A 15,613-nucleotide genomic window follows, 5' to 3' on the forward strand; every position below is an offset into this window, starting at 1 on the left:
ACAATCAGCCTCATTGCAGCTCAGTTAAAAACACATAAACAGCATGTGGCCAAACAGTGGCGCACATTTCCAACCCCATGCAGGTACATTCATGAGTCCAGAGTGGGGAAAGGACAAAGCTAATGGCACGTCTGGTCCACTCTCCCCACAAGGTCCACTCTGCCAAGCAGAGCTCTATTACCTCCCTCTGTCTGTGTATGATGTGAACAAGCAATTAGGTATCGGAGAGTAATTAGATTGATTCATTTTTCGCTCTCATTGTGAAGTCCTTATAGATATACCAATCAGTAGGTAAAGAAATCAGTGAATAATTTAGCTGTCTAGAATTCAATGGCAGCACTCAACAAAGCCTCAGTAGGTAATATTTAACTGCGGTCCGTGTCGCTCCCTACAGAACAATAAAAGACAATAACATCCACACTCACAGACTGTTTTAACCGTTTTTCAGGGAATTCATTTTAGTGAAAGCATAAAACAAACAAGCGGAGTTCAGCTGGAACCTCCTCAAAATAACAGCAATGCACAAAATACACAACTCCTGGCATCTTCTGATAGAAATGGGGAGTTCAAATATGTTTCCCCAGCAAATGACTATCTGCCGGTTTTCTTTAATGCTCAGTTTGCAGGTTACTCAAGGTTTCTGGTCTTTCAGCCAGCTTTGCGAAAATAAAAGGTGAGCGGAGTGGAACGGGGGAAGGATGCTTACTGCGTGCGTTCTTTGTCTACACAGAGCACATGTCTGATGTGAGAACGCCTGAGTTTGCTCTGCTGGGTGTGATTAGGTTCATCTTCACGCTCTGTTTTATCTCATGAAAATCCCTCCGTGGGGATTCATCAACAGTGTGTGGGAAGACTTCCTTTCTGATTGGACTCATTAACGTGACCTGCTCTGTCACCGTGTCACTGCGTTTTAGTGTGCAAGGGTTCTCTGGATGCACGGTGACCCAAAATAACAACACCGACGGACAATTTGATCTCGCCGACATCATCTCTGCAGTGAAAGCAAAACACATTTTTACAAACAACTCCAATTCAGCGGTTGAACGAAGAGCATGCGTCGGTAGCGTGAAGTCTGGCAAACAACAAGCAAAAAGCAATGAAGCCACGATGTGAGGGGTCAATGTATTATCTCCAACACATGGTGCAGCTCTAATTCCCCCTTCTTCATACGCTGGATTTTGTACAGAGCGTTTCAACACTGCCGGACATTTAGGTTTTCTTTTTATCAAACTACACTAGAGCTGCTGTAGTCTGTGAAAGCAGTGCAACACAGTCAACCACAAAGAGTGGATTCATGGCAAATATCTTTTTTATCTTTGCTCAGCAGGAATTGCCTGCTTTGCACTTCAATGGTCAATAAGGGAGATTTGTTGCTGAAAGAAGGGAGCACTATTTTTATAGAGTTAGTGAATCACAATGCAACCAAATCTGATTTTCTAAACTAATTTACTGTCATTCTGAATACAGGCGTGTGAGCAACATCCAACTGTTCTACAGTCAGTGTTGCTGCATACAGACCAAAGCAGATGCATTAACCTCAAGCCATGGCAGGCTGACTGAGCACATTTTCTTTTTTTCAGCAAAACCCATGCAGTTGCACACATTTATCTGGTCGCTGCCCAGTTAAACCACTTTTTTTTGTGTGCCATTCTTGGCTGCTTAGCAGCTCCGCTGAAGCAGTTTGGGCAGCGCAACAGAGGGGATCAAGAGCACCAGAATAGTCGCTGAGAGTGTTTTACTCATTCAGTTCCCCCAATGAGATATTTTTCATCTTGTGTGAGGACTGAAACCACTGACCTTCAAAGCACATTCTCCCTCCTCTGATCTTTAGGCTCCCGTCGCTCCCAGCTCAAATTTGACACCGATGATGCGGGTGTGAATGTTTTCCCCACATTTGTATATTGTCGACTCATTTTCTTCCCTTTTCTCTCTCATTCGCACAATCTTCTTCCGAGCTCACTGGCAGGCTGCAAACCAGAATAAAGGTGTTTCCTATTATGCGCTGTTCCAGAGTGTAATCATCTTCACAGCTAGAAAAACATCATTACTTTATTCAAATGATGCAAACATTATGCTTATTTGAAAGTGAAACACTTCCCAATGGAAACGTAGCCCAAAAAGGTATTCTCTCCCACATGCAGAAGACCAGAACTAATCTCTGACGATGACAAGAAATGAATGCTCGAAACCTGGAACTGGTACTTTACCGCGAGCATTAGAATGAGCCATATTTGATGAGATGACTCACAAATACACACAAAAATGCACTCAAGTTTAACAAGAAACTCTTTGAATTCAAGGTGCATGATACGCCTCCTGGAATGAAACACAGAAGGTCTTTCTGATCTGAAGTCTTGGGTCCAATTTTGCGTTGCCCACACCTTTTCTGTATTAAAACACTGCGCTGCTTTAAGCTAAATATTATATATGCCCACCATACTTTGTAATTGGCATTAAAAACAAAGTACATCTGAGGTTGATTTCAGGTATTTAGTGCCAAATCAATATATTATAATGAATAGATAAATGACAATGACCTGATGATGGCGCTAGAGGTAAGGTCAAGGGATCACCAATTATTCCAACTCACCGTAGGGCTCTGTCTAACGCAGAGCTTGTTCAAAACATCCAAGCATTTTCTCACCACAGGTTCTGTTTGATTTATCTCCTCAGGCAAGAATAAATAAATGTTTTTTCCGAAGGCACATTTTGGAAGCTGCTGCCATCCTGGGACACCTGTCTAGTGTAACATGTCACAAAGGCAGGTGTGAATCCACCGCATTGGGGAGAACAGCAGGTTGGAGGGGTTTTTTTTCTCCCAATTTGTGAAACTGTGATTCAGCATGAGGCTTCAGGGAACAGCGAGTTCACCCTCCACCACGTCACGAGTTGACCTGATACAGTCCTTCACCTGCTAGTTTATCTTTGACATGAGCCTGATAGGTTTGTCGGAATTATAGTGTCTGACTTCAGCGCCAGGGAAGTAATTAACAAAGCTCTTTCTTCAGTAAATATTAGGTCGTTCAGGCTCTGGCGGTGACTTCTACATACTTGATCGCCCCAAAAGCCATGTTTAAACATTCATTCATCTGCACTCTCCCATTTTAATCAGCTCTACGTGTCAGGTCATCTTCGGTCATCTCACAGAGAAACGGGCGACAAATGGAAGGCAGCATGTTCCAATTTGAACGATCTTCCTCAGACAATCAGACACAATCAGAAAGATTGTGTCACGCTGCAAGAAATCGGCGCATTTTAAGCCCTCAGAGTTTCTCACAGACAGTAGCAATATCGGATAAATGAGCCTTAATGTATGGAGCACAACTGCAACCGCTGGCCATTAGGAACGGTAGTGAGCGAGCGATTGCTGGAACTGCCGGGATCATTAAGCCGGACTTATGGATGTCCAGAAGGTCACGTCAAGGAAAAGTCTCCGAATGATCCTTCGCTGGGAACATAACCCAGAACACTTCCAACTAAGCAATATTATTTCCATACAAACTTCTGAGATGTGTAACATGGATCTTCAGTCAGTTTTGAGGACATTTTTCTGTCCGTAACAGAAAAACAGAGAAATGTTTTCATTCAAATATAAGAATTTGTTCAGGGATACAACACTGTATCAATTTAATTGTCCAAAACTCCTGCTCCGCAATGAAACGTCCGATTGGCTCGAGCCATATTTTAACCCGGCCGCTTTTTCCACTGGCTGGTGACAGCTCAGATAAGGATGAAGTGTACCAGACCAAATGAACTCTTGAGTTTCAATATAGCAGCTCGGTAGCAGCCGACGACTCGCTCATGGTCTTGTTCAGGAACATCTTCGAGTGTCCAGCCTGACAATTCTCCTCTGGGTATTCATTAGTGACGGGGCAGATTTCCTGCAAGCTGGACAACAAATTCATTCATTTCCAGAGTACTTACAGCTGAAGTGCTATAGAGTGTATCAATCAAGAAATAACATTGTTCGGGGGGTTCTTGTCAGGCTGCAGCAGACCGTTAATATCCACCTCTCATCTCTAATCTAATGCATTAAGGCCGGGGGACACGCGAGAGCATGATTGGGGCCAATTTGCACAAGATTTGCCCGTCTTGTAAAATTATAAGAAGGAATACCGCAGTTTGATCGGAGCCAATTATTTGCAAATATGATCTTGATACGAGAATTCACAGATCCAATCTTACCCGATAACGTTGAGCTTTTTTTTTTTCCTCCCTTCTATTTAATCCGGCATTTGCGCAAGAGCCGTACCGCATGGGGATCAGAGACTGCTGACATCCCTCAAGAGCTCAGTTTGAAGTGAAGTGAGGCACAGCGAGCTGAGTGTGACTGTTTGCCTCTGTTGTTATTTTTGATTGGAATTACTGGATCAGGAGATTACGGGATCTGACATAAAAAGGACGTACCAGGAGTCAAAGGGATAATCTCATATCATGAATGTTTGCAATGTGAGCATGTTTACAGTACAGCCGAGACACAAAAATAACCAGCAAAAATATTCACTGTGTAATGCAATGCATATTTAAATGTCCCCTAAAGTGCGCGCAGCACTGCTTTTGTTTGTCATGCTGCAGTTGGCTCCGAGGCAGACTTGAAGATGTTGACTGATGCTTTTTCGGTTACGTAACAAAATAATCATATTCTTATCTGTCTTTTTTTTTTTTTGTGTGTGTTTATTTGTTATTCTGCAGAGATTGAAAAGAATGAAGGTGATGAATTGAAAAAAGATGGCGACACGAAGAAATACCTAGATATCATCAGCAATAAAAACATCAAGCTGTCCGAAAGAGTTCTCATTCCAATCCAACAGTATCCAAAGGTAAGGGGCACAGCAAAAACACACCGGGTCCTATTCATCTTCACTGGGAAAGAAACCGACCAGAAACGGAAATGTGGAGTATTTTCAAATGAGCAGATCAGTCAAACTGCAAGATGCAAAGGGCTACATTTGAAGAACACACAGCTTGTGTATTAATGAATCATTCATTTTAGTAGTCAATCATGGGATGGAGCCTCTCCGTGTAGACTGGGCACTGTTGCTCGTTCTGGCACTGAAAATCCCACTAAGCCTCAAAAAGGCTAATAGAAAGTCACCAGACGGTGTCTGTTTATTTTGATGTGGTCATCAAAAAAACAAAAGTTTTTTCCCGTGCAGTAAAGCACTGAAGGGTACGGTGAAAGAACACTGACCATAAATCACAGTGTGACACAGTACGCCTTATTCTGACTTATGAAATGTCAGCAGTGACAAAGTCTGAAATGCAGCCTAATGAGGCTGCTCCATCAGGCAGCTCCGCAACAACACGCAGCTGCTTGTGGAGAACCAAAAGGCTTAACTGCCACTGTAATCAAGGAAACCTGCTCCACCGAGTTCGCATTCATGCCTTCATGTAATGGGCAGCGAGGAGTAATGGCATTGGTGTAGCAACACAGATTGCAACGGAATTTCAATATTGTATATTGAATTTATTTGCCCCGCTCTGCTCGTATAGTTTTTTTCTGTAAATATTGTATCATGTTCTTTCTTTTAAATGCAATATATATGCTTTTTTCCCCCCGATCAAACCATTTGAAAATATACGTTATTGATTTTGAGATATACCGTGATTTATCAGGATCGTTAACCGATGCTCACCGCAACTGTTTTTCATTACATGGTCTAATGGAAATAAGACCGTGATGATGCTGGATCCTTGGCATCCATGAGTAGCTAAAGACTATTCATTTAAGTGTCCCATAAAAGAAAACTGCCACTCTGGTGTTGTTGCGTTGAGCCCCCTGGGTGTACGTTTCATTATCGATGGCATCTAAAAGAAAAAAAAACAGCTTTTGCTGACACGTATTGTTTTGGATGGTGCTCTCTAAAACTTCTGTCCACCAAACCCCATCATAGGTTTTTGGTTTGACCTTGTCTACGCCTCCCATCGTATACAAGCTGGAGGGTCTGTACTTCATCATCATCATCATCATCAGCTCTCTTCTCCTAAAATCTCCAACATTTAACGGCCGACCTCTCTGCTTCCACTCACTTTTTTTTGGCTCCAAGCACTCGGTTAAAATGAATCACTTCTGGTCACTTTTCCTCTCATTGTCGCTGCAGGTTTGAGTGCTCAGTAAAGGAGTTACGAGGAAGAGTGGCAGCAAAACACTGACAGTGTCCATTTGTTATTTTTTTTATCCTGCACTCACAAGCCTTACCCCGACGTCTTGATTCATGATTTAAAGCCTTGTGTTTTAAAAGTAGCTTAGTGATTTTTGTCTGCCGTATTAGAGAAGGAGGAGAGAAAAGAGGATGCCAGAAAGGCCGAGCCACGTTTAAGTGCGCCTCAGGAGCCCAGACGGGGTGCTTTGTCCCGTGAGCCCCCCCCAGGACACATAGAAATCAATTTGCTGTTTCCTCCTCAGGATTCGTGATGAGAAAGTAATTAAGTTGTGTTCAGGAACTCCTCACTCAATGAAATAGATTCCAAATCAATAAAAAAAATGCCAATTGAGACTGTTTATTGGGAACAGATGACCCATGGTGAATAAGGGATATCTTTCTGCCTCATTAAGTGCATTTTCTGCTCAAACCATTTTTCATCCAAAAGTATTTTCTAATTGCAAACATTGATTTTGCCGTGAACTTACAGCACACATACTGTTTGTAAAGCTAGGAATAAGCTCTTCCAGGGACTTTTTACAATTGTTTAAAAAGTATTGTTCATACATCTTAGCGCAGAGATCTTAAATGTTTTTCAGGCCAAGGACCCCTTGGCTGATAGTGATATGATGGAGCCAATAATAATGTGTAGTGCAGCCTATAGTGCCATGTATAAAGTAATGAATGCTAAGCCATTAAAATAATAATTGTTGACAGATGCATATATTTATAGTACATAATGTAATTCTAGATTGGCATTTCTACATCAACATTTTACATTAACAATTAACATTTACATTTGCTTATTAGATGTATTAATGTTTGTGTATTTTTGGACATATTATACATTTTGGAAGAAAAAAGTTTGGGATGAAATAATTTTGTGACCCCCTGTTGAAGATCTCTGTCTTAGGGTCTTTGTCGTCGGTGTTCAAATGGCTGTGTGACTTTAGTGGGCAAACTCTCCTTTCTTTGCTGCTGCTCCGCTGGCAGCCTGTCGGGGATCATCATCATGGCGCCCGGCTCCTTCATGTAAACTGTTTTTCCATGCTGTTTGTTTTGAGTGATCGATATTTGATCCGTGTGCTTTTCCTTCCAGCTGATAACGGCTGAGTTTCTCTACTATAGGAAGGCTTTGTCCAAGTCTCTGCACCACATAACGGCGGGGGTATGATAACTGCCTATAGCACGCCAGCAGTCTTGGTCTTTGAAAGCCGGTCAGAGTTTTTCAAAAACTCTTTCACGGAGCTTTGTGAAAGCCACACTGACACAGCAGATGCGATGGAGCACCTCACGGCTGATGTCTGCCCTTGAGGAGAGGTGACTTCCAAGGTAGGGGAACTGGTCCGCATTGTCAAGGATTACACTGCCAATTGCTATTGTTGGCGAGGGTGAAGAGGAGTTCGGTAGGGGCTGAGGGAGAAGCTTTTTTTATTTTCATGGCCAAACCAAGGGGTGTGTACGTCCCGGCAAAAGCATCAAGTACACACTGAAGAAACACTTTTCACTCTTGGAGACTACAAATTGGGAGGACTATGAAATATTTGTAGGCGTTTTCTATTATGCCTTCTGAATGAATACTGCATCACCTGGTGTCCGAGGTGCGAGTCAGCCAGCCCAGTTGCCAGGAACAAATGTTGTAGTTGTACATTTCTGAAAACTACGAATATGTTGAATGTGGACATTTTTGCATTAAGTCAGAACAATTGCATAGTATAACAAGTGGCGTGATATTAAAAGTTTAATAACAAGAATAACAAGCAGGCTAGTTAGGTCAAACAAACATAGGACTTTGACCCAGGAGACCGCTGTTCTTGTCTAGTCTGAAACAAACAGTAAATCTTGACATAACACTTCACGTAATGTTACAAACATAAAGTATAAAAACAGAAGAAAATCTTTATTTACTAGTCACTTAGTTGTGTTAAGTTGCTGTGTTACATTGTTGGGTCATGCTACGTTGTCACGCCACGTTGTTAAAAAAACAACACAGTCAAAAAACAGACAACCACTGAGATGGATTCAATGTATTTTGAAACAATGATCGTAAACAGCAAAAATCCACAGGCAACGTACCCCAGCTAAAAACCCCGTCCCGTGTAATGAACATAATAGTGCCAGCTCGTGCTAAGTAAGCAAAGCGGTGCAGTCCAGGGGGACGGGGCAGTTGTCCAACAACAATTTCTGTGACCTAATTGCACAGTCAGCACCCCACAAGACACTGCAGTGCCACTATCTTCAACATCTTGGTAACACTGCACTTTCACTTAATGGTAATTAGCCACATGAAGAACCTCTTTGATCGAGGACGAGGGGAAAAAAAAGAAAGATGAGTCAAATGGAGCACAAGGCAAATGTCTCACAATGTTCAAAACAGATTTATATATACATGACACAGTTTGAGGCAGACATGACTAGACTACAAAAATATTACTGTATATTAATCCTGAATTTGTGATAACTTTGTGATAACTACTGTGTTAGATTACATGTTATATTCATTTCACCTGCAAAGATGTTTTTAACAGCCACCTGTCTGATCAGACAACTCGGATTACTTGTCATGACATTTTTTTTAACCCTTCTATATTAAAAATGTTTATTTTTGCACTTTAGAATGGTGATTATCGCTAGTATTGGACTCAACTGCTAAAATATATTTAAAAAAAATATGACTGTACTCTGACAACAGGTTTTATTTGACCTTCACATTGGAATTTCACTTTGTGACACTCTTCAATTATGCCCAGTCTCTCTCTCTCTTGTCACCGGTGGCAAAGTACACAATGTCATAAATGTGTTCTTCACGTTCCAACAGTCTAACAGTGCCCATTCATGCCTACAACTGCCATCTTGCTGCAATGTAATTAAATGCAAAGTAATTAAATTACTACTTGGGAGAATTCTTCCGCATGGTTTCGGATTTGACGACATGACACGAAGATTAATGTAGTTTAACGGTGAAACAGGCAGTGCTGATGAAATCATTCTTTATGCTACACCGACAGACACATACAGCTCTGTAGGCTGAAGGCTTCTGTGACGTCACAGAAGGAAAGCACTGGTGTTGTTTTGTAAGATGCATGCTGGCTAACCCACACACATTAATGGAAGGTCTCGTTAATGTTATTAGCTCCATGTGATTCCCCTATCAGGCCAAAATGTTAATGTGCTTCAATTGTGGGTTAATTCAAATGAGTGCAAGCTTTGAGAAAGAGACTTTAAGGAATACAGAACGTCCTATAGCTGACAAAATCAAGAACCTCAGCACATAACTTATCCTTTTTGCTTTATTTTGCTGTTGAGCTGACTAAGGAACATTTTATTTAAAATCGGACTCATGCCTAATCCAATCCGCTAGGAAAAACGTATTTCACCACAATTTTTACACAAACGGTTTTGGGCTAGTTTAGTGTTAAATAAATCTCAAATTTCAGACTGCAGCTGCTAGCTAAAACCTGGGGGGGAAGATGCATCTTGTTACAGAACGGCACTAGTTGTGTGTGTCATTTGCAAAGGATGACTTGTGTGTTTTGTGCACCGCTCTCCGTAAAATTGACTCGATTAGGTTTGTTGTCATTTTATAGCCTGTCAAGATAGAGGAAGTTGGCCTTGGCGCACTGCTCCAGTGACCCCACCATCACTTCCTTTAATCTCATCTTAAAAAAGGGATGAAAGCTTGAAACCTGGTTGATCTCGGTTAACGGGAGACCAGGACGTTTTGACACGTAAACAAATGATTCACATCCCCTCTGAAATTGTACGCCGAGATCACTATTTACTCGGCAAAAAATATGATTAAGCAGTATAGTCATCTTCATTATCACTTAACTAGAATTTATCCTTCGCTGTTTAATGAGACAGCTTGATTAGCATCTCATAACCTTGGGGCATGAAATGGATTTTCAATAGCTGATACTGTCTGCTGGTCTGAGTCCAGTGCAGAGACTTCCCTGCCAGCGAGTGTGTGAATAAGAATCGCAAATTATTTCCTGCCCTTTTAATTAGAATCACTTTGATTTGGTTAGAAAACCCAAATGCATATATTTCTACTGTTGTCACCTTTAAACAAGCTTGTTTATTTGAAGTATTACCTCTGTTGCTCCGACTATCCATTCTGCAGGTGCAAACAGAAAACAGCCAACAACGCAGTCAAATACAATTGTAGTTTGTCCTTGTGGGCGCCCGAATTTCGAGCTTATCAGTCTTGTGTTGTTGTGACCTTTAAATAGTGTAGCAGCTGTGCTCTACCCAAAGAGGAATTACATTTTTTTTGTCTGAGAGATGCCAGTGTCCCAAAGAAAGGCCTATCATGTGGAAAGGTGTTTTGCTTAGATAAGAGCTGAATACAGTAGAGGGAGTACAGAGTGTGAATTAAAATTAAGCACTCGATAGCGTCACAGTTCCACTCTGGGATTCCGAGTCAGTGTTTGTATGATGACTTTGTCTGCCACAATGCGCCTCGTGAAAATAATAAAGATAAATGACTCCCCGTGCTGAAACTTGCCCCACATACACAGTGATCCAGCTCCATCAAATACTAATTCTAACAGGGGTTTCCGTACATAGTGCATCGTTCCGGAAAAGTCTCTTTCCTAATGTAAGTCAATGGGGAAAAGTATTTTAGGGCCTTCTGGCATCACATGACAGACAGCAGTAATTCTGGGTTTGTAAAATTAGTTTCAAAGCCCAGCGGTCTTCCTGATGGCTCGATAGAGTCACTTCCAAGTGTGCTGTTGACTGACACATTTGTCTCATAACAGAACGAAAATTTGAGAAAATTAACGCTGATTGTAACAATTTGAGACAGCTACAGGAAGGCCTCGGGAAGAATACATGTTTTGATTTGGCCTCTTAATTAAAACTGCTCTCATCAATAACAATGGATCAAATGATTACATGTTATGTTAAAGGTTGCAGTGATGAACTAGCAGAGAATTAAACACCCATCTCCCCCTCAGCTCTTTGAAGCGATTTAGCGCCTCTCAGCTCAATGTTACGTTACATTTTTGGTTTCCCTCTCAACTTTCCCTTCAACCTAATTTCTAGCAGCAGCAGGTAGCTGATGAGCCCGCTCCATGCTACGTGCTTGCTCCCAATCAGCAGACACATTTAGAGTCTAGCTGTTGAGCGTAGCGAGGACAATTAGCAGCTAAAGTGCTAGTTTCCAGAATTCACACGAGTTGGCAGGAAGCCAAACCTAAGCAAAAAGGAAAGTAATCACTGGACTTACATTCATCAGATGGACACAAACATACCGCCCCAAAGTTGAAAAAAAAAAAATGGAAAAAATGACTGCTTTAAATTTCCAAATGCCAGATGGTAAGTTGCTGTTTAATTGATGCCTGGTAGCGCCTCCTGTTATAACAAAATGGAAAAGTTCATTAATTTCCAGTGTATTAGCAATATAGCATGAGGATAAGTAGGCCTGTAATGTATACTTAATTACATCATATACAATTGCTTGTGCATTTTGAGCAGGACAGAAGCAGAGTTTATTGTTGGTCGTTTAAAGGCCGTAGCTTGTTCGAGACTTGCAAGAAAAGACTGAATGAATTGATTTGACTTTGGTCCAATAGAAACACTCAGCAGCTGCTGCTCTGACAGCAAAACACAGCATGTCTGGATGGTTTCATCTTTTTTTTTATTTCACGTTGTTTGTCACCTGGTAAAATATACACAGATCGTGATATTTGTTGCGTTTATGGTCTGCGTAAGAGTGTAGGCCATATGGCCGACAGTTCAAAGTTTACAAATGGGAATCGTCACATTTCTATCAGAACGTCCTGCTTCTGTTTGTTGTGATGAATACATGGTGGGAAAAGGAAGATTTAGGTTTGTCACCTTGTGCAAATAAACACATGAATGTCATCTCTCTGTGAAATGCACTGCAACTGTTCTGCACAGTGTGCTGAAGTTGTTCTATTAATATCTTGACCCGAGACAAGACCCTCGACTGCGACGGTTGTAAAGTCCTACCTTTAATGTGAACCAGGTGAACAGTAAATCTGATTCCTCTAATGTCTGTGGCGCTGATAGGACACACTCCTCTGACACAGCCCAGTCATCCATAGCTGTCATTAAATCATAACCATCCACCTGAGGCTTTAATCCTCCTATCAGACAGTACCTGGACTTCCCCAACAGCACAGCTCGCTAACCTGGCAGTTGGCGCCTCAGGACATCTGCAAATCTCGCCTGGCCCCAGTGAACCGCATTAAGAGGTGCCCCCCCGTGCACATTTTTCCAAGCTAAAAAGGTTTTTGTGCTATTAGATTTGCAGTGCCACGGCACCTTGACTGAGTTTAGGTGCTGTAGTTGAAGTTTCAATTATTTCATGTTTTCCATGAAACAGGCTGGTTTTGTTCTTAAAACTATCCAGAGTTTGCTTGATTTTGATTTATGCGAGTGCTTCCTTTTTATTGCTTTCACATTTTTCACTTTAAATTTAGCAGCGTTAAAGAATCGGGGGCATGAGAGTGTAAAATATTCATATCATTATGTTGTGTGTAAGACAAAAAATATTCTGGTGTGCTGCTCTGATATCCAGCTGGGACATAACTGCGTGTTCATAGATCTCGGGTCTTGTAGGGCGCTGCAGTGACGTGGTATAAAATAAAGATAAAATGCAACAGCCGGCAGCAGACACAGCGTTTGTCTCATCAAATAAATAAATCATCTTCTAGACAGCAGTGGGTATATTGTTTTTGCATTATGTATAAGATAAGCCATATGTGGTCAGACTTCACTCAACAAAGTCCATATGAATATTAACAACTTCGCACTTCAGGGATGTTGTGGTGCGTTATCGGTGCAAAACACTTTTAAAAACAGAAGTCGGTGTGCTTTTGACACAGATAATGCCAGTTTTCACATGAACAATGAAGTGAGAACTATAAAATAACCCCATCCTCTACTTTATCAACTTCTTTCTTATGTGCCTTATTCTGCTTATTCTAATTTAGCTAATTTTAAACATAGTTGTAAAGATGTGGTCTCTCAACTAGACACCAGTACAATCAAATAATAGCAGGAGGATCATGCATGCGAGAAGTTGACGGATTTTTAAAGGCTGATATTATAGTGTTGCATTATATATTTGAGAAATCACTTCAGTGGGGAGGAATAAAATTAAAACGGGTCAAATATATGACACGAATACCACATGTCTTCTGTAATCAATAATTCTAATTGAATCAGTTGTTTCAGTGACTGCAAAGGTTTAGCCCACATTATATAACTAACTACTAGAAAAATGTGTTGCAGGGTTTTTCATGGGGTGAATAATTGCATAAAATATCTCAAAGGATCCAAATAATAAATATCTAAAACGTACTTTAAAGAACGCCTTCCCTCTCGAAGTATGACTGCCGTTTCCTGACATGTATGTCACATGACTTACATTTGACAGGTGCTCTCTGTTTCAAGTGCTCAAAGAAGGTCTGGTCTACGTCTGAGAGCTCACTGGGCTGCTCCGCCGATTTAACACTGCACTCCTGTAACACTAGTTACTTCAGAAGAAAAAAGACTCTGTTTCAACCTTTCTGCTTTTGAATTTTCTCCCCATGACTGTGTGGGTTTTCTCTGTGTGGGTTTTCTCTGTGTGCTCAGGTTTCCTCCCACAGTCCAAAGACTCATGCACATTGTGCTAATTGGTGACTCTGTCCGTACTGTGAGTGCGACTGCTTATTATTTGCTTGTATATTCTGGTCGTGTTTTTTTGGATATGGTTGTGTTTTCTGCATTTGCTTTGTTTGCTTTGTGAACGTGTGCTGTCAAATTGGTTAATGTGTTTCTATTTAATTGTGCGGTGTCTAATTGCACGTGTTTTCTTAAGTCCATCAAGCATTTAGCTCTCAAGGGCTTTCAGTTGTGAGGAGATTTAAAAAAAGAAATTCAAAAGGAAAACTAAGGCCTCAATCACTGAGGGTCTTGTAAAAACGGCTTTGCTCAGCTGCATTAGTGGGTTTTGCAGATCCACATTAGTCTGACGCAACTCAACCTTCACATCCTGCTTATCAGCCCCGTAGACTAAGACATAACTTTAGAAAAATGACTTTTCAGAATTAATATGGAGATATTAGAATTCATCATGCACAAAAGCTCCCAATTAAATGTTTGCCCTTCCTGTAGATATTACACTTTGTCAAGTACAAACAAGTAGATCAGCGTACCCGTTTTATTTGTTCAACGTGTCTCTGTGCGTAATTGTTGTATCCGCAACACCCTTCCGTCTAATATCTGCATAGTTATCAGTGTTGAGACTGCGGGGGGCACATTGCATCATTTCAAACCTCATTTAACACCGAACCGTGCTCCTTTCTAAAGCCCAAATTGCTCGCCATGGAGCGGCAGAGTGGCTCCAGACATTCATTAGCTTAATGAAAACAGGCCACTCTTCTTCTACCGCCCAGCGAGCGCGTTCTCGACTTAGACGCAACGACCATCTGCTCTCAAGCTCCCTGCCAGCTATAGGATACTCCTGTCAGAGCATCCCCTGTGAAGAAAAGCATCCACGAAGGTGCCTTAATCATTCAGATCAGAGGACAGGCAAGGGCAGTGGGGATGCTTTTTTCCTTTTTTTTTTCCGGGGCAAAAAAAGAAAAAGATGTCTCATCTCTGTGTCCCCTGGCGCCTCCCAAACCTGAGACGTAGCGTTCACTTGTGATGTTAATGATGTTCATGAAATAGGCTGAGTGTGCAGTTGTCGGAGTGGAGTTGCAGCAGCCACACAGCTGGCACTGAAGTTATTATCTGCTACAGTGGGAGAAGCTGCTTTGTGGAAAGGTTAATATCATTTTAGGGTTGGCCAGAGTGTGTTGTGGTGGGCGGTCGACCACCTGTTCAGCTCCGGAGGTGGTCTCCTCTCATCTTATCTAACCGCTAACATTTGAAGGTCAAACCATTCCATATATACCGGTATATATTTTTTATAAATAGCGTGCGGACATATAAGTAGCTTTTACGGGGCTTATTCCGAACAGTCGGCGATTCTCTCCCTTTTTCTAATTGATCTTCTGCTCACATTTTCCTCAGGAACGACCCGTTTGACTACAGTTGGAAGTTCCACCTCTCGAATTAATCACCGCTAATCTCAGCAGTGTTGCGCCTTCAACAACCCAGCGCTACTTCTCTGGATATGAATACTAGCTGGTGCACAGCAAGAGAGAAATGATAGTCAGAGCCCCAAGGCTTGAATCTGATAGTTTGTCATCTGGATAGTATTACTTAATTTCCCACTGGGAAGAAACTCATTATTTCTGACTTTATCTCAGTACTGACCTCTGGAACGGACACAGGAACGTTATTGGTTTGAGCCCATGTTCCTTTTTTTATTTTTTCTCCTCCGTGAGACGACATGGATGACCCTAAACGGCAATAAGACTCATGACTAGCCAGGGCACAGTTCAAGCAAATGGATTGATGCATAATGCTGGACCCCAGATGAGAGTCCTATTCACTTTTTGTAT

At 41.6% G+C, this 15,613-nt stretch overlaps 1 protein-coding gene and 1 long non-coding RNA gene across 3 annotated transcripts in view; one reads left to right on the forward strand and one right to left on the reverse strand.

The window, feature by feature from the left end:
* The window catches only part of khdrbs2 (KH domain containing, RNA binding, signal transduction associated 2), a 52,981-nt gene that overhangs the window by 5,870 nt on the left and 31,498 nt on the right, over positions 1-15,613 (forward strand). For both annotated transcript variants that reach the window (XR_014597910.1, XM_084020630.1), the window contains exon 2: positions 4,693-4,820. Coding sequence is in view for 1 of the 2 variants with exons in the window: in XM_084020630.1 (XP_083876756.1) it covers positions 4,693-4,820 (128 nt within the window). In the remaining variant the exon portion in view is untranslated. The remainder of the gene's footprint in view (positions 1-4,692; positions 4,821-15,613) is intronic.
* Positions 1-15,613, reverse strand: part of LOC311020542 — a 66,046-nt gene that overhangs the window by 2,477 nt on the left and 47,956 nt on the right. The gene's annotated exons all lie outside the window — the stretch shown is intronic.

Source organism: Eutrigla gurnardus (assembly GCF_963514095.1).
Source record: "Eutrigla gurnardus genome assembly, chromosome: 11".
Taxonomy (NCBI): Eukaryota; Metazoa; Chordata; class Actinopteri; order Perciformes; family Triglidae; genus Eutrigla; species Eutrigla gurnardus.